This window comes from Octopus bimaculoides, chromosome 21 (genome assembly GCF_046866305.1).
Source record: "Octopus bimaculoides isolate indiv1 chromosome 21, ASM4686630v1, whole genome shotgun sequence".
Classification (NCBI taxonomy): Eukaryota; Metazoa; Mollusca; class Cephalopoda; order Octopoda; family Octopodidae; genus Octopus; species Octopus bimaculoides.
In genome coordinates, this window is record NC_142948.1 from 18,737,662 (window position 1) to 18,765,161 (window position 27,500).

Consider the following 27,500-nt stretch of genomic DNA (forward strand, 5'->3'; position numbering starts at 1 on the left):
TGTTGAAAATATTGTAAGCCTAGTCCTATAATTCAAAGCCCCCCCCCCCCCCAACTACTGAACCACAGCCAAATTCCAGGCTATCGATCATTTGGTACTAAGCTGCACAGAAAATAAATGTCAAACTTTTATTTCTATTTTATTGACTATTACAGTCTACAAAGTGTTTTGCATGATATATATGTATTATATATGTAATAATTAAATTATATATTATTCACTGTATTGGATTTTGTTCAGGTTGTGATAGCCTGGTTCATGGAAAAATAGTCTTACATCAAACTGGTCTGTAGTGCAAAAATGGGTTAGGGATGGCTAGCTTAAATGATTTTGTAACAGAGGAAAATGAATCACAGAAAGGATCAGAGTTTTCTCCCTTATATTAGAGAGTAGCTTTCATCCATCAAAATAATTGTAAAGAAAATTAAACACAATTTTTACAGTAATCAATGTATTTAAGGATCAGATGATCGATGCAGTCAAGTGGAATACTGTGTTTTACAGGGAGTTAAGAGTTAATTCACCAATATCAAGAACTGACAACTACTTACAGAGTAAATAATTATCACAAGATAAACACCTGTGGAAATCTGGGCAGAATATAGCTTAGATATTCACACACCAGAATATGTGGTGTTTTTTTCAATTAATAATACAGTTGACTTTGTAACAGTAGACCTGGTGTACATGATGATTACCAAATACAAGGTATGAGAGGCATGTTGGAAATAAGCAGTGAATCATTATTAGCTTTCTGCCTGTAATCATCCTTTCTGTATTTAACTGGTTGCCATAGGATTTAAAATCCAGAACATTCAATAAATTGAAAAATATATTAAAAAAAAAACAATGGAATGGAAGATTAGTAATCAATTCCTTTCAGGTCTTTTAATAAGTGTGTGTGTGTGTGTGTGTGTGTGTGTGTGTGTGTGTGTGTGTGTGTGTATGAAGGAGTGCATTCATTCTTTACTCACTCACTTTCTATTTTTCCTTTGTAGGCATTCAGTTGTGATATCCAGTAGAGTTTGCTTGAGAACTACCTGGCTTACGAGGTAACACCTAGTCTTCTGTAGTAAGCTGGAGCAGTATTTAAGATCATAACTTGCACAATCTTTATGGATATTAGCAGTTTACAGAATAACACCTAGTGAATACAAATATAACATACCTGGAGCTGGTGGGAACCCTGCTTGTGGGGGGTATCCTGGCATCACAGATCCAGGGTAGCCTGGTCCAGAGGGAGGTACACTACCTGGGGGATAAGCTGGATTTGGGGGATGAGCAGGATACCCAGTACCTGGAGGGTAGTTCTGTGAAAAAATAAAGTGTATAATCAAAATTACTGAATAATAAGTAATCAATGATGTTGTATAATCAGTCTCTTTACACCAATACAATATAAAAACTAAAAAAGTATTCAGTTTATTGAAATTTATGTTTCAAAACTAAATTTCTAAGCAATGAAATCAAGACAACTTCAAGTTCTCACTAAAAGTCATACGCATCAAACTGACAACAATTTCAGGCTCATTAACTGTTATCAGGTTCTGTTTAACTGTCCCACTCAGTCTTTTTAAGAACTCATTATAACCAAATAGATCTATGTATGTCTAATGGATTGTTTTTATTATGTTAGAGTAAAAGGAATTTCAAGATTACCACTTGGATAGTTAATCAAGTTATACAGGAATGAGTTATAATCAATTACTGGCATAGAAGTAACATTACAAACTGCAACAAAGGCAAAGATGCCTTAGAGAGCAGCAACTAGGGAGGAATCAGACTACTAGATCAGGTTGTGAGAGAGGGGGGGGGGGATAGCACAACTGATCCATGACAGAATAGACCTAGATGTGATGCAGTTTGTCTTTGTGCTTGGAGGAAGTACCATGGATACGATCTCTCCAGAAAGGCAACTGCAAAAGAAATACTTGGCTAAGAGTAAACCACCAGTATGCCTAGCATTTGTTACTTGGAAAAGGTATTTGATAGAGAACCACATTCAGTAATTTGGTGGTCACTGAGGAAACTAGGCGAAGATGAATGGCATATGAAGGATATACAAGCTACGTACAAAAATGCAGTAATGTGAGTCAACAATTTCAGTGAACAATTAAGCATGAAGGTAGAAGTCTAACAAAGCTCAGCCCTCAGTTCCCTTCTATTCATCAGTCTTACAGGCCATTGCAAAGGAGTTTAAGATTGGTTGTCCATGGGAACTCCTATATGTTGGTGATTTGGTTCTCACAGCTGAATCCAGAGAGGAATTAGAGAAGACATTCCTGGCCTGGAAACTAAACCTAGAGTAAGATTTTAGTAAATAAGAAAGAAGACTGAAGCCCAGTATCTTCATGGAAATGGCTTTGCCTGATATGCAGAAAAGGAATAGGTTTAAACTTCATACACAGTGTACAATATAAGCAATAAACACAGGCAAATTAACAGAGAAAGTAAGCTTCATATGCAACAGATGCACTGGAGTAGTTTATACTATGAACATACCGAAAATAAATCCTCTTAATTGGATCATTCATTAGAAGTTGATACTTTTGTTACCTACAACACATAATTAACAGAGGAGATTGTTGCTTTAAAAGAATAGTAACCAAGGTAAGAACAAGCTCATGGAGCAACTACCACTGCTGGTAACAAAGGCCCTTTCCCTTAGAGTGAAGGGCAGATTTCATGATGCGTATGTTAGAAATGTGATGCTGAATTAAAGTGAGACATTTGACTTGAATGCAGAAGAAATGAAGCAAGCATGCTCCATTGGATATGCAATGTATGTGTGCATGAATGACATTGTATAAATGTGTTCCAGAAACACTGAGTAGAATCAAACGTAGTGTGCAAGGAAGAAGTGCCTGTATAGACATTTACATGCCTCTTAAATTTTGGGAGCAGAAGCCAAAGTTTTACCATGCTAAACACTTTACAACAGTATCATCAGATGACAAGAAAATATTCACTAGACTTGGACTATACGTGGAATATTTTCTATTCAAACCAAGTTACAGAGACTACTGGCTGAATGAAGAACATGATGACACTGATGTTCACACCTGGTTTTCACCAAGTTAAAATTTATGATTGTTTTCTTGCTATTTGGACATTTCTACAAGGTGCTATGGGAACAGCCATGACATCAAAAACCTTATGTAAGGAGTTCAAAAGTAAAAACATCTTGCAAAACGTGGAGATTTTCATTTTCTGTGCCAGAATAGTTTGTAATGTAAACAAGACAAAAAGCTTAATTATCAGAGTCCAGGAAAATGGTTTTCAACCATTTTTTGTCTATGAACACCTTTGATTCCTGTTTTTACTCTACTGGATCCCTATAGCCATTTGATGTTTCATAAAATGACCTTATATTTTAATAATTAAATATTATTAGGTATTGTATAGAAAAATTTATTAATATATTTTGTGTATTGTAGAAATATAACCAATTTATTGCACATGTAGGACCCCCAAGGGTCCAATGTTGTAGTCACAGGCAACCAGATGATAAAAGGGTGGGTTTGTATCAGAAATCTTAATACCACAGCTTATTCATGACTATAATGCACATAGGAGATTTGTGACAAAAATAATTACTTGATAATTACTCCACAAAAACAGAAAAAACTACAGATGGCCAAGTAGGTAGGTGGGCTACATTTCCAACATCTTGTCAATTGCTCACTACCAGTCAAACAGCAACTATTTTATTAGATTCATCCAAGAAAGGTGTTTATCACTCATTGATGATTATTGCACATCAGCACAAGAAAAAAAACCATGCTAACTTATAACCGTCATATCACTTTGTTATTCCTGCGGACACACTAGAAAGCCAGGTGTTAATTTTGACTGTAGTAAAAAATAATTCAGATACATGAAGAATAATCCTGGTGTAACCTGCAAAAATATTCCTGCAAACTGTTTAAAACCAGTTTGGTGTTCCTTGCACAAGAAACATCTATGTAAAATGAAAGTTCATACATTGGGAAGACTGCCAGTCCTGCAAAAGGATTACTCATGGAAAGTAATCCAGTTCTAGAACTGTAAGAAGAGATAATTGAGAAAGAAGTCAAGAAAGTAACAAGAGGTGTAATAATGGTACTAGATTGACAGATTGCCAATTCTAGATAATACAATTTTTAGGTGTTTCTGTTGAGTAATTTTTCACTCAATTTCTTTTTATTTAAGGCAAGTTTGTTTTTAAGTGTTCTGGAGATGGAGTCCAGGTACAAACATATGTTACCTCCAATCACTCAGGGCTGATATGATTAACTTTACACAAGTATCTTAATATGAAACAGTTTGAGACTAAAGAAACATGGATTAGGACATGAAATATGGAAATGATAACAGGAAGTGGTGGTGACACTGATCAGAAGAAGAGTGGACATATGTTGTGTATGGAAGGAAAGTAATGAGACAATGGTAAGGGACATGTACAAGTTTATATGTCAAGGGTGTCCAGAATTTATGCATGGTGTTACTATCTTGATTTCTGTAGAATTAAGAGTGTGACTTGAGTGAAAAATTGATACTAGTAGAACTGAGGACTGAAAAGTTCTAGGGTTGTAAGTGAATACCATCTCAAGATATACTTCAGATAAGTTCAAAGTGTTGAAGAAAGTGAAGGATAGAGAAAATGATAGAAAACATGAAAGATGAGGAAATTGTTGTAGTAGGAAGGGACTGTAGTAAATGTGTAGGAAGGAGTAAAGAAGGGAGTCCATGGTGCAAGGAAGGGAGAAGGTAGGAGGATTTTTGAGTTTGATGAGGAATCTGGAGTGATAATTTGTTATGCACAGATCCAGAAAGCAGTGGGTAGGTCAACATCAACTGTTGACTATTTATGGTACATTGGTCAAATAATCATGAAGGCTTGACAGAGCACAATATTGTCATCTTTAAGCTGAGAATGAAAGGTAGGAAGAGAACTTGGCAGATGTAAGACCAATTAAAGCTGAAGGTGTGAAGGAACAAAGTGAGTGAGACTGCAAGAGCTACAGGGGAAAAGGAAATGTTCTAGTATAAAGTAACTACAGAACCATCAAATTGGTGGACCAAGTTATAAAAGTAACAGAGTATCAATCCAACTAATTAGGAAGATATTAGCTTCTATGAGATGCAGTCCAGGTTTTAACCAAAACAAGCAACCACTGAAGCTCTCTTCCATTGCTAAAGAAGTTCTTAACATAGTGCAAACTTCTATACCAGCATTCATTGACCCAGAGAAGGCCTTTGACATGATAACAATCATCAAACAATAAAGAATGGTAAGGAAACTAGGTGTATATGAATGACTTATGAGAACTGTGGAAGCCTAGTCACTTTGAATAATCTACATCAGCAGTGGTAGAAATCAAAGACTCTTTTATGGCAGCTGTACTGACTTCAGTTATATTCAGTTCCATTTTCTTAACTCTTTAGCATTCAGATTATTCTGTCAAATGTAATGCTTATTTATTCATTTTGTTTTGAATTAATCATGCATTATCTTGTGTCTTCAAGATCTCAATGATGTGATTATTCATATTTAGAATAACATTATGTTGGTGGACATTTGGCTGCATTACTAACCAAACTCCTTCACTGGCTCATTCAGAGTTTATTTGTTTTCCTATGTATATCAGTTGATTTATAATTGAGTTAGATTAACAACTAAAATTTAAGTTCAGAATTATGCACTATTTCTGTATAAATATATTACAAATAAAATAGAATTGCAGCTATTATCTACAATAAATGATGGATCTGTGGATTAACTTCCAAATGTTTGTTCAGCTCTAATTCTTCAAATCTGTGTTAAATGAACTAGAGTTAATCAAGAAGTAGCCATCAGCATACCAAGCCAACTACACTACACAACACAACACAAAGAGATAAATGAATCCTTACCATTCCTGGGTACATGCCATATCCTGGATTTTTAGCCATCTGGAAAAAACAAAGGACAATAACAAAAAAATATTTAGAAATATGTCTCAGTGATTTGTTTATTAACATATTGTTTCGTATCTTTGATCAGAGCTCTTTGAACCACAATACAAAAGAAGCATATAAAACAAAGAGCAGAGTATATTGCCCAGGGATTTAGAATTTAAAAGATGTGACTGCAACTTTTAAAACTGCTGAGAATTTGTTCACTACTATATTTAGTCCTTTCAGGGTTGCTATATTATGAAACCCATTCCCCGACTACTATCATCACAACATAAAGCTTCTTTTGACCTTATGTCAATGTCCATAAGACTATAACAATCTACTTAAACATTACCATTACTAGACAAGACATTAACAAACAGGTCATTGATAAATAAAAATCAACAAAAATATATATTTGTCTTCCATTTCTCAATTTCTTTCTTTTTTTAAGAAACTCTAAAACAACAAAATGTCGGTGATGGAGAACAACCAATCATTCCTTCTTTTCAATCAGTAAGTTTGAATTGAGTTATCAAAAAATTATATATCTAATGAAAAGATCCTTGAAAAAAATCTTCAGTAAGGAAGCCATTTTCAAATTAAACACATTGACAGCCATATACTTTTTAGATACATACAAATATTTTCACATATAAACAGCATGTCAGTATTTGATATACACATCTTCATTAATATATAAACTTTGATAAATATTTAAACTATTAAAATAAGTGGAAATTATAAATACCAATATGGACCTCCTCACAAAGGTTTTATTTAAAATCAAAAGAAACAAGAGATTCAAGAATTTGTCCAACCAGTCTAATCAAGGCAAACTACCACTACGCAGAACCTCAGAGCTCTGCTAGTTTTATATTAATTATTCTTGGTAACATATATGTCACTCTGAATCCAGCCAAGCACATGACTGAAACTGTCTTCTCAGGCATATCTCTTTACTTACCTCATACCACCAAATCTCCCAAGTGGCTCCTATGTAGCTCTGTCCCACTGACATGGATACAGAATGTGACCTACACCCCTTAATAAAAATCACACACCTTTAATAACTGGGTGGCTTTTTACCAGCCACCACAAATTCTGCAAGATTACTATCCAAAAAATAAAAGCTGTTTTCACACATCACAATCTGCAAGCTCTCTTACTTCCCAAATTGCAGCTAAACCTCTTGCTCTCTGGCCAAGAAGATTACTAACAACTTTGCAGATTCTCTTATTCACAACTCTTCAACCATGAGAAATCTACAAGAAGTATTCTTGAAAAGAAAGCTCTCACATTTTCTTCCTGCTTTGCTCCAACTCCACAATATATGCACTTGAGAAAGCTTTTCTTTACTTTACAAATATCACCACTATATATACATTACCACCAACAATAAAAACATCTCCAGTCACTTGAAATCATAGCCACCAAGTCCAGGCAATATATATTTAATTAACTAAAGTTTCTACAGGATAGGGATCTATCCCTGTCTCTGAAAACATGTCACAGTGTATCCTATCCCTGAAAAGAACAAGCTTCCAGACTGAAATTGGGAGCCATAGGTCAGTACCTATGGCTCTCAATTTCAATATCTCGAAGATGAAAGTTCATCCCCAATGTTCATATGTATAGCTTTCATCTCATCTCACCTCATCTTCTTCACCCACTTATTCTTGGGAGAGTTGTGGGAGCAGAGTCCTCAAGCATGCCTTCCATCAGATCCTCTCAGAAGCAACTGTCTCCAATTGACCCAGCTGGATCCCCAAGTGAAACCAACTGAGCTTGTGGATGTTATCCAACCGTCTTGTTCACAGCCTACCCTTGTGTCTCCTGCTAGTTGGCTTTTACCTGTAATACCTGCCCAGCAATTCTTTCCTGAGACATTCTTACCACTACCCACTTGCTTTCATAAGCCAATATTCTCTTACTTTAGAGAAGTCTAGCAAAAACAAGTCACTGCATTTAAAATCAACAAAGCCTTTCCAATATACTCACCATTGCTATGAACTCCACCTATCATTTAGAGAAGTTTAGCAAAAACAAGTCACTGCATTTAAAATCAACAAAGCCTTTCCAATATACTCACCATTGCTATGAACTCCACCTATCATTTCTTGGACTTAAAGCTTTCTGCTAGATCACACCACTACAGTAACAGAGACACAGCTCTCTCCGCTTTACTCAATTAACTTCAATGTGCCCTTCAAATATGTCCTTTTTACACTTATTTTACATTAATGACTGCTTACTATTACATCATTTACAAATGAAATAACTCATTATTCCTCTTTTTAACTTTTCCATCAGGCATCATCCACATGCAACCTATGCATCTTGCATCAAACATGCACTGCTTCCATAAAGAAGGACCTCAAAAACATTTTTCAGTCTGAACATAGCAATTTAGTTTCTGCAACAGCACACAAGCAATGATTACTGCTTATTCTTAAGAAACAAATTTGTGCCGAACTTCCCTTGTCTTAGACAAGCCATTAAAACTCCCAAATTGCTACACTTCATAAACTCTCATAATCCTTTCTGGTAATGTCATGTACATAGCAAAACACAATTTGCATCTCAAAAACTAACCTTCTCCTGCATTTTCAAAGTGGAAGAAAGATCTATGATAGAGTATGTTTCCCACATCTGGGATGGTGCTGGTGACATACAATATTTGAGCCTGCATCTCAATGTAAGTCATCCAATTGAATGGCCAAATCTTACTCACTGACACAAAAAGCTCACTCACATTACAGACATGCTTCTTCACTCTGCTTAATATAGTACCACTATAATAGGTTCTAATTCTCTGAACTAGATAGTTTCATACCAATAATGTATACATCCATCTCTGCTCATCATAACCCATACAGTTTTGCCCCTCCCAGGCTTGTATAAAGTGCGGTACCCAAAACCTTCCTCCTCGAATTGTCAACATGCTGGAATATCCTTTCCACCTCTGTTTTTTTCTGTAGATCTCAACTTAGAGATTTCAAATTCAACATCAATCATATCAATCTCACCAGTCTCTGAAGACTTGTGAAGGCCATGGACACCGTTCCTTAAATCATAAAAAAATGTTCATTGAACAAAACTGGCAAAGAAAATACTTAAATGTAAACAAAAGAAAAAATAAAATTATCTTTAAAATTATTTAAACTCAAACAAAATGGCTACAAAACTATGATGCTAGACCTTTGCTCACATAACCATGTGTTTAAATATTTATTCAACTGGTATATATTGCTCCCAAGGAAGTCATCTGTCACTTTGCTTCACAGCAAGTAGGCACTATTCCTATTTAACATTTGATAATTAGATGAAACTAAGTTATAAAATTTTATTGCTTCAAAATAAAAATTCTAGCTGCACCTATTATTAATTAAAATTATATAATCAACATTTAATATCAACATTTCTAAAGATCTCAAATTTCATTACATATTTCATTTGATTATCTTAACTATATCATTGATATCAGAACCTTGAACATGGAATCATGTTCAATACAGATTTTTTTTATAATTGTATTTTGTCATCCACTTTCGGTCAAAAAATACCATTCCATGTAAGCTTTCATGTATGAAGTTTTGTCTCTAAATAATTTGAGTCTAGCACAACAAGCTAATGAAATTCTTAGAGAAGTGACAAAAAAAAAATCTATCTATAAAATATAACAGTAAACTGAGGAAACCAATGATGATTTGTACTGGCAAAAATTAAAACAAAACGTTTTGTTTGAACATTTTGCAGACATATTCAGAGCTATCTGGACTAGATCATTCTTAGTTAAGAAACTTTGCTATAGATGTAATGTCAATATTATGGTGAAGGCACATAGCTTAGTGGTTAAGGTATTCGATTCACAATCATAAGGTCATGAGTTCAATTCCCAGTGGTGCGTTCTGTCCCTGTTCCAGTCATCTCAGTTGGCAAAAGTAGCATCCTAAGCCAAGCAAAGATGTTGGCTGAAGAAGTCTAAGAAGACCAAAACATACATGTTGCTTTCACTATTTTTAAAGACTGGATTCTCTTCAATCTGCATTGTTTATATTGTCTAAACAATTTGAGCACCTGATTTTTATCAGATTTATTTCCTTTGTTTGTTGCTTTAAGTTTTAAACAAACCTTAGAGGAAGTTTTTGTCTACTAACTATTTGGATAATCTTAGTTGATCAAAATTTTTCAACTTGCTATTTTATATAGTGTGGTCTTGTATGTGAAAACTCACATTCTAATCAAAACCTTCTTTGTATTTTAAAGAAATAAATGCATCATAATATCTGGATCTGGAAACTTCTGGAAAATTGAGTCAAAGTAGCTCAATCTCTTGGCTAATGTCCTTTGAAAAGGCATTAATGCTACAGCTTCCCAATTTTAAAATATAAAGTTTTGGAACTTCAATCTAACATTACTGCAAAGAGCAAAGAAAAACTGTGAAACACCAGACTAAATCTACTTTTGGTTTCGTTACTTTGTTTTGTTTCAACCATTTGACTGTGGCCATGCTGGGGCACCACCTTGAAAGATTTGACCCCAGTACTTTGTTTTAAAGCTGGGTACTTATTCTATCAGCCACCTTTGTTGAACTGCTAAGTTACAGGGATGTAAACAAATCAACATTGGTTGTCAAGTGATGGGAGGAGGGAGCACACACACACACACACACACACACACATATACAGGGTTGCCCAAAAGTCCCCTGACAGTAAATCAAAACCATTTAATTCCAAGATTTATGTTTAACAAGTGAACGAATTTAATAAAAACATCTAAATATGAAACATCATGAAAATTGTTCAAACTGAAGTCCTTCTTGAGCGACACATTTTTCCATTTGAGTCAATACAGGATTACAGATAGTATTTATAAAATTTTGATTTACTGTTGGGGCACTTTTGGCCAACCCTGTATATAGAAAACAAGCTTCTTTCAATTTCTGTGTACCAAATCCACTCACAAGGCTTTGGTCAGCTTCGGGCTGCAGCAGAAGACACTTGCCTAAGGGGCCACACAATAGAACTGAACAAAGAACCATATGGCTGGGAAGCAAACTTCTTACTGCACAGCTATGCCTGCACTTATATTCTGAATTTGAATATATGAAATTAACTTCACCTTTCATCCCTCTCTGGGTATCACTAAAATAAATACGATTAATATACTTAGATTGATGCCATAAACCCTCTCACTTTCTTTGTCCACCTCCTCTTTCTCTCTCCCACCTCTCTCTTTCTGAATCAAAATTAGATTATGGTCACCATTATTATGATTTATTTTGGAATTATCAGTATCAAGTCTATTTGATAATTACTTTTTTTTTCATTTTCTTCCGCATTTTACGCTCATGCTTTGGCAGGTGCTTGAATTCATCATCAGAGCTGCTGCTGCTGCTACTGCTGCTGCTGCTGCTGCTTTTCTTGTGATGTTTCTTGATTTTGTGCGAGTACATAGCAATGGGTTTCACCTGACAAACAGACAGATAAACATCACTGCTCGGGAAAAAGGCTTCAGAAAGTTAGTAGTACACTGTTACATACTAAGATTAGGTCAACAGTGTATCACTGGCTTAAGACTGCAGTGCTCAGGTAGAAAGTGTTTATAGGTCCTACTAGGCTTCAGTTAAATCTCAAATTATATAAATTATAGATTTGTTAAATACACATCCCCATAGCAGTGCAAATGCTGCCCAAATTAATATTATTAGCAATAACATAGCATTAGGCCATATTATGGAGTTCCACTAATGCATCTTTTAAGGGAACATTTTTATGAACATGTGGTCACTGAAGATGAACTTTCATCTTTGAGGTATTGAAAATGTGAGCAACCGGTCAGTAGTTGACTTTCTGGACAACACTGTATACTGTGCCTAATATATAATACGAAGCTAGTAGAGCATATAAATGAATAGAATGAAATATTAGTTCTGAAGTTGCCCGTGTATCAAGAACAAATAAATGGCCAAACAAAATTTGCGGGTTCAAATATAAAAATGAAAATTAACATTAAAAATTAAAATATTGAATTTTATAATGAAAATATAAAAAGAAAAAGTTTTTTAAAATTCTCATCTGGCTCTGAATATTTTCTACACCTTTACTCAACTTGAGAGTTTGAAATCACAACTGCAGACAAAATAGAACATTAGAGAACATTATAAACACTTAATCTTCATCACCAAAGCCCTTTTTTTTTTAAAGAAGCGATTGTTAAGTGAACAAAAGAAAACCTATCTTCTCCCTTCAAATGTTCACTTTCCATGGACTCAATCGCTACCCACTTTTTTTTTTAACATATATACATCTCACATATATACATACTACAAAATATATACATACTAACACATCATCTTTCTACACACACATGCACACACCCTCCATATTACTCTCATAACATCTTCACAAACACACAGCTCCAAAGAGTGTCACTATCACACATACACTTAAATAGAATTTTGCCATTTTACTTGCTAGGTCTGGAGGAAAGAGCAGTGCCCATAGCCTTTGCAGGCCCTCTGAAACCACTGAGATTGATGCCATTAATGTTCCATTTAAATAATTCTAAGTTGACACCTGCAGGACAGATATGAGCAGGGAAGAGATTCTGGAGAGCCAATGAACCAATTTTCTGAAAAGGAAGGACTGGGAATTGTGCTAGGTGCAGGGTTTGATAAAAGTGGGCACAAAAAGGACAATGCTTTTGCCAGGAGGGATTCAATAACTGTGAGGCTCTGAAGTTGGGGCAAGTGGGTTAGGAGCACTTGAGTTGAGGAGATACTAGACCAGCCAGTTCAAAAACAAAAGACCATTATAATAACAGTAGAAAAGCAAAGAGAGGTGTCTATGAGTGAACTTATAACAAATGGCCTTTCTCTAGCTGAGGGCCAGGATGTCAATGTGTGTAGCAACAGCACCATCCTAAATGTGAGAATGATACTCCATTGTGGCATACTGAAATGTTACTGAAATATTTTCTGACCCTTTGGAGTGCAGTCCTTTGCTATGTTAAGGAGTTGCTTTTGTCAGGATAAACCCTCAGTGACAAAGAGGCTTTATAATAGAAACATCTATGAGGGCTCTAGCTGAGTGCCTTTCATGTTTAAAAGGGATGTAGTGCAGTGCTGCTTTCTTGATATGAGAAATGCCTAAGTACTTTTTCTGTTAGGAAAAAGAAAAAACCTACATAGTTAACTTTATTCTACTGAAGAGTTTTCTCAAGATCTCCACTTATGAAATTAGTGCATGCTTGCAGTATGGTGGCTAGGCTGTGTTCGGATGATGATCAGAAAAAGTGGGAAGAAACAACAAGTGATGTTGTTAGCATAAGAGTGGGCATTGTTGAATGTGACAGAAAGATGTAAAGATGTGAGTGAAAAACACATCTAAGTCCTGAAGCACACCAGAGCTGAATAGGAGTTGGGTAGAAAGAGCTTCATCAATATTGTCACCACAGGAAATAAGAGAATGAAAAATTTGTTGAGTACAGAGGCAAGTTCTGGAGTATAATGCTTGAGTATAATGGAAGAGATACAATCAGGGCCAATAGATTTATCAGTTTGAAGCGGTAGGAAGTATTTTTCTATTCAATGTGTATGTGCAAGGTAGGGAGCCTGGTGAGGTGGAAGAGGATGAGTTCAGAGGAGACTGGCCAATGATGTGTATTGTGGAGCAAAACATGCAAAGTTGGAAACTTTCTCCAGTCGGGTACTGTTCCAGAAACCATTTTCGATGAAAAGTGGATGAAAAGAGGACTTAGCAAAGTTGGCGGAGATTATTTTGATAACAGACCAGGAGAATTGGCAGCAGTTAGAGAGGTAGGAAAAGCCTGAAGACCTTGCAATTTACAGAGGCATTTTTTGAAGTCCAGAGAGTGGTCTTGCAAGAGTTACACTGCTGGGTAAACACCACCTAGTTTCTTGAGGATGGTGAGATTCTCCAGACATTACAAGTCTTGTCTTTTGCCTGAACCACAGTAGCACAGCAATGAGTAATCCACTTAAAACATTGAGTGCTTGCACATATATATATGTATGTATACACATACATATACTGAGTTGGCCAATATGTTCGTTCAAATAAGGCAGCAAGCTGGCAGAATCGTTAGCATGTCAGACAAAATGCTTCCTGGTATTTCGTCTGTCTTTACGTTCTGAGTTCAAATTCCGCCAAAGTTGACTTTGCTTTTTATCCTTTCGGGGTCGATAAATTAAGCAGAGGGTCAGTTGATTAGATCGACTCTAGTATGCAACTGCATACTGAGGTCAATCTAATCGGCTGCCCCCCCCCCCTCCTCCAAAATTTTGGGCCTTGTGACTAGAGTAGAAAAGAATACTTTCAGTCAGCTGTTTCAGTTGGACATGTTTTGCCTGTACTGCCAGATAACTGACATGAAACTGGTGGAGCTCTGACTGGTCAGCTGACTTGGGAGGAAGCAGGTACTATGTAGTATGTGATTATGTGTTGGTTGGTTGCAATGAAGTCATTGCTGTCAGATGACCTTAATAGGTGCAGAGACAGTTAAGGTTTGGTAAAAGATTTTCAGGGGAGGAAGAGATCTAAAGTGTCTGGGGTGTCTGTGAGTTGATCTGAGATGCATGTAAATGTAGAGGAATGAGAATTGCAAAAAGACTTGGCTTCTGCAACTATAAGCATGAGCTGACTATGAGGGTTACAAAGTGTTGTGAGAGAACTTAGAAGATGGGTAAAGTGATATATATGCTTTCAATGTAGGAGGAGATGTGGTCAAATAGTTGCTGATGGTTCAAGGAGTTCAGAAAGTGGTAAAGAGCAGATGTATTTGAGAGGATGGGAGAAGGAGACCTTGAGTGAGAATAGCTGAGAGACACTACCTTCTGGAATGAAGTTTGATTAGAGAGTGTAGTTTAGATAGTGAAGGTGGATTGTAGATAAGGGCTGAGAAATTTGTGTCTTGGATCAGAAGAAGCTATATGGTTTGCAAGTGAGTAAGTGGTGATGTGTGGGAATAAAAAGTAAGATTTGGGATCTAGGTTTAGTTGTATTTTTTGGAGTCATAGGGAAGTGTAGAAGGTGATTATGCAGGCACAGATCAGGTTAAACCAGCTGGAAGCCTGGGTAGACTGCCTGCAAAAGAGCAATCTCTGTTAAAGGTACCCATGGGTCACATGGTGATGCTAAAATATGCACCATGAAGTAAGCCTACCAACCAAAGAAAAGAAAAATGAAGATTATATTAAAAATACAAATACCAGTAGTAATCATATGAACAATAATAATGCAGCAGTAGTAGCAGGGGGAGGAGATGAGAGGGCGAGGAAGAGGCAGGAGAGGGTGAGGAGGAAGAGGAAGGAGAGGTACAAGAGGAAGAGAAAAGAGAGAGGAGAGGGAGAAAAAGGGAGGGAGAAAAGGGAGGAAGAGGGAGGGAGCTGAAGAGGAGGAAGGAGAGGGAGAAGAGGAAGAGAAAAGAGAGAGGAGAGGGAGAAAAGGGAGGGAGAAAAGGGAGGGAGAAAAGGGAGGAAGAGGAGGAGGCAAAGGTTACAAAGGGTGTGGTGATGTGATGACAATGCTAGAATGTAATATCCCAAGTGTTAACATGAAGGCAGGAGTGGGGGGGGGGGGGCGGCATGAAATATTTGTGTTTATTGCTGTTGCTGTAATTCCTTCTCTCGCTGCTGCTGCAGCTACTGGCACTGCTGTTTGCGTAGTAGCTGTTGTTGTCATGGGTGGTGCTGGTGACGTTGCCACAGTTGTTGGCATGGTAGTTGTTCAGATTGAGCTGATCTGTAACAAGTCTAATTATTTATTTGTTATGACCGCTTGTTGTTACTTCCCCACTCCCTGTTTGTGTCTTTACTGTTACTACCACTGTAACAAGCACCTTCTCCCATTTCTTCACAAGATGTATATGAAAATATAGAGATGTGAAAAATGATCAAAAACAGAACGCGTTTTATCATTCAGGAAGAATGGGTAGGTATTGCGATGCCTCAAAATCTTTTCATTGGTAAAATACATCAGAAATAAGTTTTTCCTTTGAGTACCAGGACATGTTATTGAACTGATTTAATGTAGAGTATTAGAATATGTGAAATTCCATCTGCATATTACAAAACCTAAGAAAAACACTTATTTGTTCTGGTGAATGGAGTAGAATTGGAAGTGTCTATTTAATGACAGTGTCTAACAGAAAGGAAAATATTTGGATCTTTTTTAAAACGGGGGCCACATTTTTCATTAATGTTTTACGTAGTGTTTTTGGTACCGAAAGACTTTCAAACTTCGTATACTTATCTATTTTGTGTTATAGAACAGAAAAATATTTTTGTATTCGAATTTATTTCATGTAAAAAATTGTCTTATTTCAATAATTTCAACCAATCACTGACAAGTATTCAGTTGTTTACATTTACTCCTTTGGCTGATTAAGCCATAGCTTCGTTTTATTTGCTTTTTTCATTTTCTTTTTTTTTTCTTCGTTTTATTTGCTTTTTTCTTTTTAAATTTGTTGTTTTACCCTTAACCCTATCACCGATAGAATTGTTTCAGAATCGTTTGTTTATGTAGTCGGCACTTAATGTATATCGGCTGAATGGACGTCAGTGATTGGTTGAAATTACAGAAATACAACAACTTTAACATGGAATAACTTAGGGATTTCTTTTTTTTTTAAGAAGACTAAGAGAAAAAGATGTTTTATATGACACATTCTACCAGTGTTCCAAGTTTCAAAGTGTTTCGTTAATGAAAAATGTGGCCCCCGTTTTAAAAAAGATCCAAATATTAGAATATTCAAGTCTTTTCTGAAAGTAAGATATAAAGGGTTACAAAAGATTTTTGGTCAATAAATCTTGCATAAATAAAATGTCTTGGCTTATATGAAGAGATAGTCCTCTACATCCCTCTATCAGCCAAGAGGTTTGTGGATGTTGTGTCACATAAAAGCACCCGTACCAGTGCCACACAAAAGCCCCCATGCTGGTGCAATGTAAAAGTGCCCAAGACGGTGTTGTGTAAAAGTACCTGTGATGGTGCAACATAAAAGTACCCAAGCCAGTGCCATGTTAAAACACCCAACACACTCTGTAAAGTGGCTGTAGAAACAGACAAATGAAGATTTATTGACCAAAACAGACAAATGAAGCCCAAGTAGCTCTCCAGCTGGCCAACTTCTGTCAAACCAACTAACCCATGCCAGCATGGAGAACGAATGTTAAATGACAAGGATGATGATGATGAATGATATATGAAAAAATATTCTTTTATGAATATATAACTGGATAGAACAATGTTCCTGATGGTTTCAACCCAACTATTGCACTTAGCAATATTGAAAACTCAAACACACACAGACTCAAGTCCTCTTGCATTATAAGAAGGAAAAGGCAGTGAGCTACCTCCAGTGTGGTAGATCTGTAACAGTTTTTCATGCACTTGTCCAACATGTTCTCAAAATTTATGTCCAGTGCCAATTGTTTGGGGGTTGGCCCTTTTCCTAGTTTCCTTCTTCCGGTGTCCAGATTATTGTAGACTTTGCATACAAGTGATTGTCAGATGCAAAATGTAACTTGCCAAATAAAACTGATGCAACACTACAATGTTTTGAATTGGCTAGGATTTGTTTCACTGAGATGTTCTCATTTGTAGTTCTATCTGACAAGATAATTTGGAGGAAACATACATTATTAATGGAATGTGTCTTCCTTCTTTGCTACCTTCACTGACATTCTTAATGTTAGCTACCATACAAAACCATTGTCAGAACTATTGTAGTTAATAGCTGGCCCTTCATGTCATTACTGATGCTTGTTGTTATCCAGATTCTTTTTGCAAATGTTGGAGAACAGCACCTATTTTGCTAAGCCTGGTGTTCACGTCATTTTCTATGCTTCTATGTTACTACAGATCACACTACTCAGATAGGGGAAGCTGTTTACATCTTCCACAACCAGCCATTCGATGAAGATGGAAGATTGGGCTGTAGTACTTACTTGCATCATCTTAGTCTTGGTGCAAGCTAACCTGCATGTTCTTTGAGCATTGTAGTTAATTACTGGAGGGCTCAGAAGAAGGAAAAAAGTTAGAGATCTACCAGTAGTGCAATGCAATAAGCAAGGACTGGCTCACAAAGCTTTTACATGTATTCCCATTGCAAACATACAGTACTTTCATTGGTTACTGCCCTAATCACAAAGTCAACTGGAAGAGAACAGTTGAGAGGTTACAAACCAGACAGGTCAGTATTGACAAATATCTGTTCTGACTCAGCAGAAAAAGATTTTTTATACAGATTCTTTGAGATGTTAAAGTACTATTGCACAAGCACCATATGCTTACACAATCTTCAATAGTAATTTTTGATGTGTGTATAAAATATATATTGATAAATGAAAGGCTTCCACACAGTTACTGCCTACCACCAATTTCAAGCACAAAGCATTGGTTAGCCAAAGAATAAAGGCACTTGCTCAATGTGTTTCATAGTGAAACTAAAACTGGAACCACATGGGTGTGAAAACACTAACAGCTAGCTGTGTGGGACTTTCCTGTAATCGAGCCATCCAACAGCTAAATTCTTCTTCCTTGTTTGTACCTCATTTAACATTCTGCTATCTATATATAGCAGATCAGCAATCCCCTTGATTTCTTCCGAAATCCTTTTTGCCCCTCTGGCAATAGATTGTCCATTTTCAGAAAATTATATACATCTGCTATGCAACCAGTTAAAAGTTTCCAGAGTAATGGTAAACAAGCAATGGGTCTATAATTGCTCATTTCCCCACTTTATTTTGTCCTGTATCAGCATTATCCTTCCTTTTGTTATTCATGCTGAAGTTCTATTTTCTACGCAGTCAGTAAAAATGGTCATATCTAACTGTATATTGAGAAATATTTTTGAGCCATTATGGTAAACTTTACCTCTCATCCTTTCAGGGTTACTGGGATTGATGTAATCAACAAGCCACCCTGCCTCAGAATTTCGGGTCTTGTACTAATAGCAAGAATTATTATTATTATTATTATTATTATTATTATTATTAAAGCAGCAAACTGGCAAAAATGATTAGTAGCATCTCATCCATCTTTATATTCTGAGTTCAAATTAATGTAAAGGTGAAGGCAGCAAGCTGGCCGAAATGTTAGCATGCCGGGCAAAATGCTTAGTGGTATTTTGCCTGTCAGTATGTTCTGAGTTCAAATTCCGCTGTGGTCGACTTTGCCTTTCATCCTTTCGGAGTTGATAAATTAAGTACCAGTGAAACACTGGGGTCGATGTAATCGACTAGTCCCAAGCAGCCAGAATAGTTAGCACACCAGGCAAAATGTTTAGTGGTATTTCACTAAACATTTATATTCTGAGTTCAAATTCTGTCAAGATAAACTTTGCCTCTCATCCTTTCAGGGTCACTGGGATTGATGTAATCAACCTGCCTCAAAATTTCGGGCCTTGTGCCAATAGCAAAAATTATTATTATTATTATTATTATTATCATTAAAGCAGCAAACTGGCAAAAATGCTTAGCAGCATCTCATCCAGCTTTATATTCTGAGTTCAAATTCTGCTAAGGTTGACTTAGCTTTCATCCTTTCGGGGACAATAAAATAAGTACCAGACAAGTAGTGGGTTTGATGTAAATGACTTCCCTTCTCCTCAATAGCTGTTGGCCATATGCTAAAATTTGAAACCATTATAATTATTGTTGTCGTTATATTAAATTCCTTCTTTTTGCAATGTTTCATTTTTCCCTCTTCCCTTTCCAGCTTCTGTTTTTAAAACATTCTTTTATGTTTCTCTAATGAAATTCAGAGGATCACTTCTCAAATGAAATCTCTTTGCTTCTGTTAGTCTCACCTTCAGGCTTCACTTTATCCATACCCTCTGTGTGAGTGTATTCTACATGTGCATATTTTTATTTTACTTCAGCAATTCCTGTCAGGCAGATACATGATATGATAAGATAAGATAAGCAGATCTTTAGTTCTTTTCTCTCTTCTAAGTCCTCCAACAATTCATTTATTCAACAATATTATTACTATTATTATTATTATCATAATGTTAAATTACCCCCTTTAAGACCTTTTGTTCTTTTCCAGCTTCTGTTTAATATATTTTTTCTTCTTTCTCATGTAACTTAAGACTTGTTCACAATGCACCCACCCTAACCCAAAAGTCTTTATCTCTCTCACTTCCTACTTTCCGTGACAGCCTGTGCTCTCCCTCTGCATCCCAGTAGCTAATTCATTTCTATACAGTGCTATACCTACACCAGGGAACTGCCAGTGAAAGTAATAATAACAATAACAAAAAAAATCACAGCAAACATCTAACAACAGTACTCTTAATAACATAAGAAATAACTATATATTTATTCATATTTTGAATGGTACCTATAAGTGTTGACGAATGAATAATGGCAAATTTAATGAAAGGGGAAAAAGCAATCAAGCATGTAAATCTACCAATTACTAGCAAAGCATGGTCCAAATTCTCTTATTTTTTCCAGGTGCAGACGCTGTCAGACCAACAACCAAGCAGCTTTACCACTGAAGGCACCTCCACCTCCACTGAGTTTGAAAACTTTAGAGCAGCAACCTTAACATAAGCACAATGAAAGTTAGGTCTGGTAAAATTGTGGGGATGCTAGAGCAGAGATGAGGTGCTGTGTGCAAGATGGAAGGGATCGTTGACCAAACTTCTCATGGGCAAGAGATAGCAGTACAAATTCTTCTAGGTAAGTAATAATGACAAGTGTGGAGTAGACATATTGTTAGCTGAAAAATGTTTACAGAAGGTGACTGAGGTGATCAAGATGTACAATATGATAATTAAGTTTAGACTAATTATAGGTACTTCAAAAGAAATATATATCTCGGCAAAAGCCCCACAGACAAGACTACCAGAAGAATAGAAAGACCACTTCTATGAGACCCTTCTGCAGATTACCTCTATGACAACTGAGTGTGGCCACATTATTATGGCTGGCATCTTCAACAGACATGTCCAACACACTGGACTTCTGTGATATACACAGAGGATACAGTTATGGTTCAAGAAATGAGGAGAATATATGGAGAGTTCAGTGATGCAAATGATTTAACAACTTGCAAAACATATATTAGGAAATCAGCTAAAAAAGTTCATCACCAACTTATTTAGTGTTCACACAAGTTGGATAGATTACATTCCATCAGGAAATGGGCAAAAGGACTACAGTAAATACAAAAACTTTCCTGGTAAAGAATGTGCTATACAATATAGATCAGTGGCTACAATATAGATCAGTGGCAACAATATAGATCAGTGGCCAGACAGATACAGAAACAAGAGACAGAATGGAAAAGGAAAATCTGAAACTATAAGATACTGCAATTTGGAACAGATTTTAAGAAATTCTAATTGATGCATATAACTGCAGGGAGGAAGATTTAGATACCTGTAACACAGATACTCATGGTGAGGTAAGATACCTGATTACCACCCAGATAGTTAATCAGGTCATATAGGAAGGTGTCATAACTAATGACTGGTAAAGAAGTATCATTGTAAAATGCTACAAAGAGAAATAAGGTGCTCTAGAGAGAAGCAACTATAGAGGAATCAAACTATTAGATCAGGTTTATGAAAGTCACAAAGGAAGTCATAGTACAATCAATCTACAGCAGAGTAGACCTAGATGAGATGCGATTTCGTTTTGCCACTGCAAGAGGCCCCACAAATGCAATCTTCTTTGGGAGAAGAAATATTTAGCTAAGAATATACTGCTATTCTTAGCCTTCATTGATTTCAAGAATATATTCGACAGAGTATCACACTCAGTAATTTAGTGATCACTAAGGAAACTTGGTGTAGATGAATGGCTTGTAAGGTCTGTACAAAGATGAAGTGAGTGCCAACAGTGATTTCAATGATGGATTTAGCATGAAAATAAGAGTTCATCAAGGTTCGGTTGTCAGACCTCATTATCATAGTTCTACAGGTTAGCTCAAAGGTGTTTAAGATTGGCTCCATGAGAACTCCTATATGCTATTGGTCTAGTTCTCATACCTGAATTTGTAAGGGAATTAGAGAGTAAATTGCAGCTTTGGCAGCAAAACCAAAGGTTTTAGTAAGCGGGAAAGAAGACAGGACCCTGGTACCTTGAAGGAAATGGCCTTGCTCATTATGCAGAAAAGTAGAGGCATAAACTCCAAATGCTAAAGTCATTTGGAAATGTAGTATCACAGGCAGACTAACATGTTCATATGTGATAGATGCACTGGAGCAATAAGTACTATGAGCACACCAAAAACAGTTCCTCTTAAATGACCAAATGGATCACAAAGCAGTAAGTGGATAGGTTTTGTCATGTAGGAGATGTAACAAGGGAGGTAGTTGCTTTGAAAGAATAAGAATGGGGTGGAGAAACTTTAGGAGCTACACACCACTACTGATAACAAAGGTCCTTTCCCTCAGAGTGAAGGACAGATTGTATGATGCTCTATGATAGTGAGACATTTGACAATGTGTGCATGAATGACATCGTACAAATCTACCAAGAGAAAAACTGGGCATAAGAAGAATTAGATGTAGTATGCTTGGAGGAAGACTGCATTGGTATGGACATGTGATGTATGTGGATAAGAACAACAGCATAAAGAGGTGCTGATCACAATATAGATGGAACTTGTGGAAAAGAGAGACTAAGGAAGGCATGGGAGGAAGTGGTGAAGGTTGATCACAAGATATTGAACTGCATCGAGGAGATGACAATGGACCAATATGACAGGCAGCGTGCAGTTCTTGAGAAGACACACCCACTTCTAACAAACTGAGTTCTTGTAACTTTGTGTATGTATGTGTGCGTGTGTACAACTGCCCCCACCACCACCACCACCACTAAATCTCTTCCTCATCGAGACACTCTAACCACCCATTATCTCTAAACTGCAGCTCTTCCTTGATACCACTGACATCTCTGACAACTCCAAACCATTTCACTTGTTATCCATCCTTCATCTATTAATACTGTTTTATCTCCACCAATTCTTTTATTGACCCCCACCCCACCGAGCCACCAAATCATCACCTCTTTCACAATATGTCCACCTCTATCACTATATGGCTCTCTTTCTTCCCCACCCATTCCTGCCACCTTCCTAACCACACATCTTTCTCTCTCTCACTTGTTCCCTTGTTTATTGTATCGTCATTACTATTCTGCTACACCACACTGTCAAACATCTCCTACCCACCCAGTCTAACCTAATTCATGCATCATTGGTCACCCGCCACCAAATCTTTACAGCATGCTTGTTTTCTTAGATATGGCAAACACATGAAAAATGGCAAAAATTAAGAACAAGTCATTTTTCTGCCTCATTTCCATTTCAAAGATATAAGATGACAATCATATGAGGAAATTAAAACCCAAATAAACCTCACACTTGAAAAATTCAAAGCACTTTGAAGACCTAAATTTAAAGACAAATGAAAAATGTGACACCATAATGCAGAAAGAAATCAATTAACAAACGAATGGAAAATATGAAAAATTATTAGATCTATGGAAAAAGCAATCAAATCTTCAATACTAGATTTAAAAATACAATTTATTTTTAGTTTTCACTAATACTACATAATTGGTTTCATACTTCTGCAACCACAGATTTTTTAACTTTGATACTAGATATAAAAAATCTGTGGTTGCATTAGAATGAAACCAATTATAGAATAGTATTAGCGAAAATTAAAAATAAATTATGTATTCATAAAAAAACAGAACTTGACAACAAAAGGAACTGTAACTCATTCCATCCTAATTTACAAGTAAAATCACAAGAAATAATCAAAGGGTGACAACTCATAACCTTTCATATGTTGATGTTATCAAAAATAGTAAAAAACTCAGTAATTCGTATCAAAACAAACTCAACTACCATAAATTCCTTCCTAACAATAGCAATGGGAAAATAGGCAAAAACAGACAATTAAACCAAAGAAAACCGAAGAACAAGCTAACATACCAAGGTAGATGGAACACTAATAATACTAAACATAATTGGAAACCCTCCTTCTAACAAAATAGAATAATAGAAAGATAGGGTACAAATGATTAAACAAAACAAAAACACTTTTCTTAGAGAGCAGGAGTTCCAAACAAAATTGAAAGAAAACAGTAATGATATAAAGATTCAAAGATATACTGCATCAACTAATCCAAAAGTAATAATTTATCACATGAAAAACTAATTAAAACTCTTGGAATATAGACATATACACACTGACTCCAAAACCTGATGCAACAGATCTTATAAAAGATACTGAGGAATTTTGTAGAAAACTTCGTCTTCAGGAATTCTTCCAAAAGAAACACTACAAAGATCCGTGGCTTGTAAAAAACAAAACAGGATTTAAACATTCAATGAATAGGAAGAAACACTTAGAAGAGTACATGGAATCTGAAAATAACTGCAAGCTCAAAAATTCCAAACTGCATAAAAGTAAACAGTACAAATAAAGAGCAAAAACATAATGAAATGTTTATGGAAAGGTTCTTCTATAGACAAGAGAATCTACTGTAATAATGGACAAAACTCACTATAGGGAAACAGTCTTAGAACAATTAAATGACCAATATTTCCTCAAAAAGTATTCACTCAATTCAAGACTGATTCCCAAAAGGATTTATACTTGATGGATTATGTTTGGTACAAGAAAAATATTACTACTTTGATAACAAATATGACCTTCAAATACAAAGCACAGCAATGGGAACAAAAGTTACACCAACATTTACCATACCAGTAATGGGATTCTTTGAGGGAGGTGCTAAAGAGACTCAAAGACACACACATACACACATAGATATATACATATCCATATATTTGATGGACTTCTTTCAGTTTCTGTCAACCAAATTCATTTACAAGGCTTTGGTTGGCCCAAGGCTATGGTATAAGACACTCGTCCACAGTGGGACTGAACCTCGAACCATTTCCTGGTTGAAAATGATCCGTAATAATGAAACAACTGATGGATGTCATCCAAAAGAGTGTCGCAAAATCCACGGTGAAGCATGAGGTAATTGGCTAAAAGTCTCAATATCTCCCAGACAATCATGCAACAGTTGTGCATGAAGACTTAAACTGTAAGTCATTAAAATTGCAACACAGACACTTAATTTCAGTCACTTCCAAAGCAAAGCAACTGGACAGGTGCAAGAAAATGGAAAGGGAGATTCAGAGCACCAGTAGCAGTGTCTTCATCTGGTTGGACAAAAAGATATTCACTGTGGAGGCTGTAGCAAACACCCAGGATGACAGGATTTTGGTTACAAAGTTGGATGCTGTTCCCAAAGGCGCCCGTAAGGTGTTTCGCTGACTGAAACCCACCGAAGTGATGGTTTTGGAGGCAGTGTCATCCAATGGTAGAAAATGTCCCCTGGTGTTCATTAAAGAAGGGATGAAGGACAATTCAGCAATATACATGAAAATGTTGGAGGATAATGTTTTGCCAAGGGTGACTGAAGCATTTGGAGATAATTACATGTTCATGCAGGATGGCACTCCTCATATGTCCAATGTGATACAACAGAGGTGCAGGAGTCGTTTCAGCAGGTTCTGGGACAAGAATGTGTGGTCCTACTCCGGCCCAGACGTCAACATTATGGACTTCACTATTTGGTCCATTCTAGAAAGTGACGTTTCAAAAGTTTCCTACAAAAATATCATCACTCTAAAAAAAGTCTTAGTCATGTCATGGAATCATTTAAGTGCAGAGGTTGTCTGGCATTTGTGTGACACTGTTTTTGGCTGTCTTTGGGCGATTGTGAAGGCTAAAAGTGGACATATTGAATGAAACATCTTAATATGTTTCATGACCATATTTAATTGAGTCCTAAAGAACTCATGCATTTTTATGCCCTTTAATAAAAATTATTATTAAAAATCAATCGGGATTTCTTTACAGTACACCCTGTATAAACTCACATATACATACATGTACATATGGAAGCACATATACACATGCACATATACACACACACACATATATATATACATCCACACACACACACACACACATAGTGGCTGCTTTCTCAAATATGAGAAAGAATTATTGAAATTCCGTTGTCAACAATAGCTGTATCATAATTTACAAGGGGTCAATTCCCATGCCTTCTTTGATGGCTGACCAGACCTGCGCAACTTAAGCATTGCCTCCTACAAATCATACACATGAAAATCAATACTCTTATTTTCTACTGGTTCATTCTTTCTGGGCTTTCTCCTGATCTTCTTGTGCTTCATTCTCTCCCTTTCAAACTTCAAGTGACCACTGTGCACTCTTTTCCTCCATCTGTTTTGGTTAAGTACTTCTCTCTCCCAATGAACATCTGAAATTCCTGTTTGTGTCAAAGCAGTTTTAAGGCAGTCTTTGAACCTCATTTTGGTTTTATGTGCTGGTCTTTTACAGACTTTCAGCTCATCATATAAAAGTTGCTTAGGAAGTCTTTTATCATTCACTCTCATCAGATGTCCCCACCTCAAACAATTTTGCAAAATGATCAATTCTACTCTCCTGCTATAACTTCTCTACATCACTGATCACCATTCTCCAGCTAACCCCAAGAATTTTCCAAGGACAATGTTGATGGAATAATTCTAAATGCTTCAAATAATTAAGATAAATAACACGTCTCACTTCCATAGAGCAATGAAGGCAGAACACCTGTTATAAACCTTAACGTTCATTTGGATAGATATCCTAAGGCAAGACCAGAGACACTTGTCAAGCCTACCAAAGGAATCACTAGCTTTGCTGATTCTATATGAAATTTCATTATCAAGACTAGTAGTGTGCAGAGTACTTCCTAAATATATGAATTTGGTGTCAACCTCTAACCTTTGTCCACTTACAGATACAGAAAGTTCCATATAAAGCCTAGAGGGGGCAGGTTTGCACATCAGAATAGTTTTCTTCAAGTTAATTGCAAGGCCTATTGCTATGCATGCTGTAGAAATCATATTCATCATGTGTTGCATGTCTTCCTGGGAATGTGCAAACAGGCCACAATCAACTGCATACCAAAACTTAAGGTTGGAAGAATGAAGAACTTTTGTTTAGGTTCAAAGTCTTTTGAGGTAGAAAAGTTTTCCTGCTGTCCTATATCTTATGTAGACCTCTTCAGCACAATCTTCAAAGGCTATTTAAAAGACTATTGTAAAATACAGAACAAACAAAGTAGGAGCAGGAATATCACCGGGTTTCATACCATTTTCTACAGAAACTAGCTTTGACAGGGTACCTCCAACTCTCACCTCTATCCTGTCATCAAATTGTCTCAGCATTCTCACATATTTCAGAGCAGCCCAGCTTTTGAAAGATCTCCCAAGGTGCAACTCTACAGAATGGAACACTTTTTTCAGATCGATAAAAACTTGATATAAGTCCATATCCTGTTCAATGCACTTCTCCTGTAGCTAGTTGGCTAGAAATATCATATCCATAGTACTCCTACTATATCGAAACCCACATTGTGATTCTGATGCAACCCCACCAGGACTGTACAGATGCAATCTATCGTGCATTACCCTACAAAGGACCTTTCCAGCAATAGC

The 27,500-nt window shown here is 36.3% G+C and overlaps 1 protein-coding gene across 7 annotated transcripts in view; it reads right to left on the reverse strand.

The window, feature by feature from the left end:
• The window catches only part of LOC106869944 (annexin-B12), a 214,203-nt gene that overhangs the window by 159,255 nt on the left and 27,448 nt on the right, over positions 1–27,500 (reverse strand). For 4 of the 7 annotated variants that reach the window (XM_089338826.1, XM_089338823.1, XM_089338824.1 and 1 more), the window contains exons 2-3: positions 5,896–5,934; positions 1,169–1,310 (exon numbers count right to left, since the gene is read on the reverse strand). In XM_089338826.1, the coding sequence (XP_089194952.1) occupies positions 1,169–1,310; positions 5,896–5,934 (181 nt within the window). Of the gene's footprint in view, positions 1–1,168; positions 1,311–5,895; positions 5,935–11,239; positions 11,393–27,500 lie in introns of all 7 variants that reach the window. The other 3 variants (XM_089338821.1, XM_089338820.1, XM_089338819.1) reach the window with 1 other exon arrangement.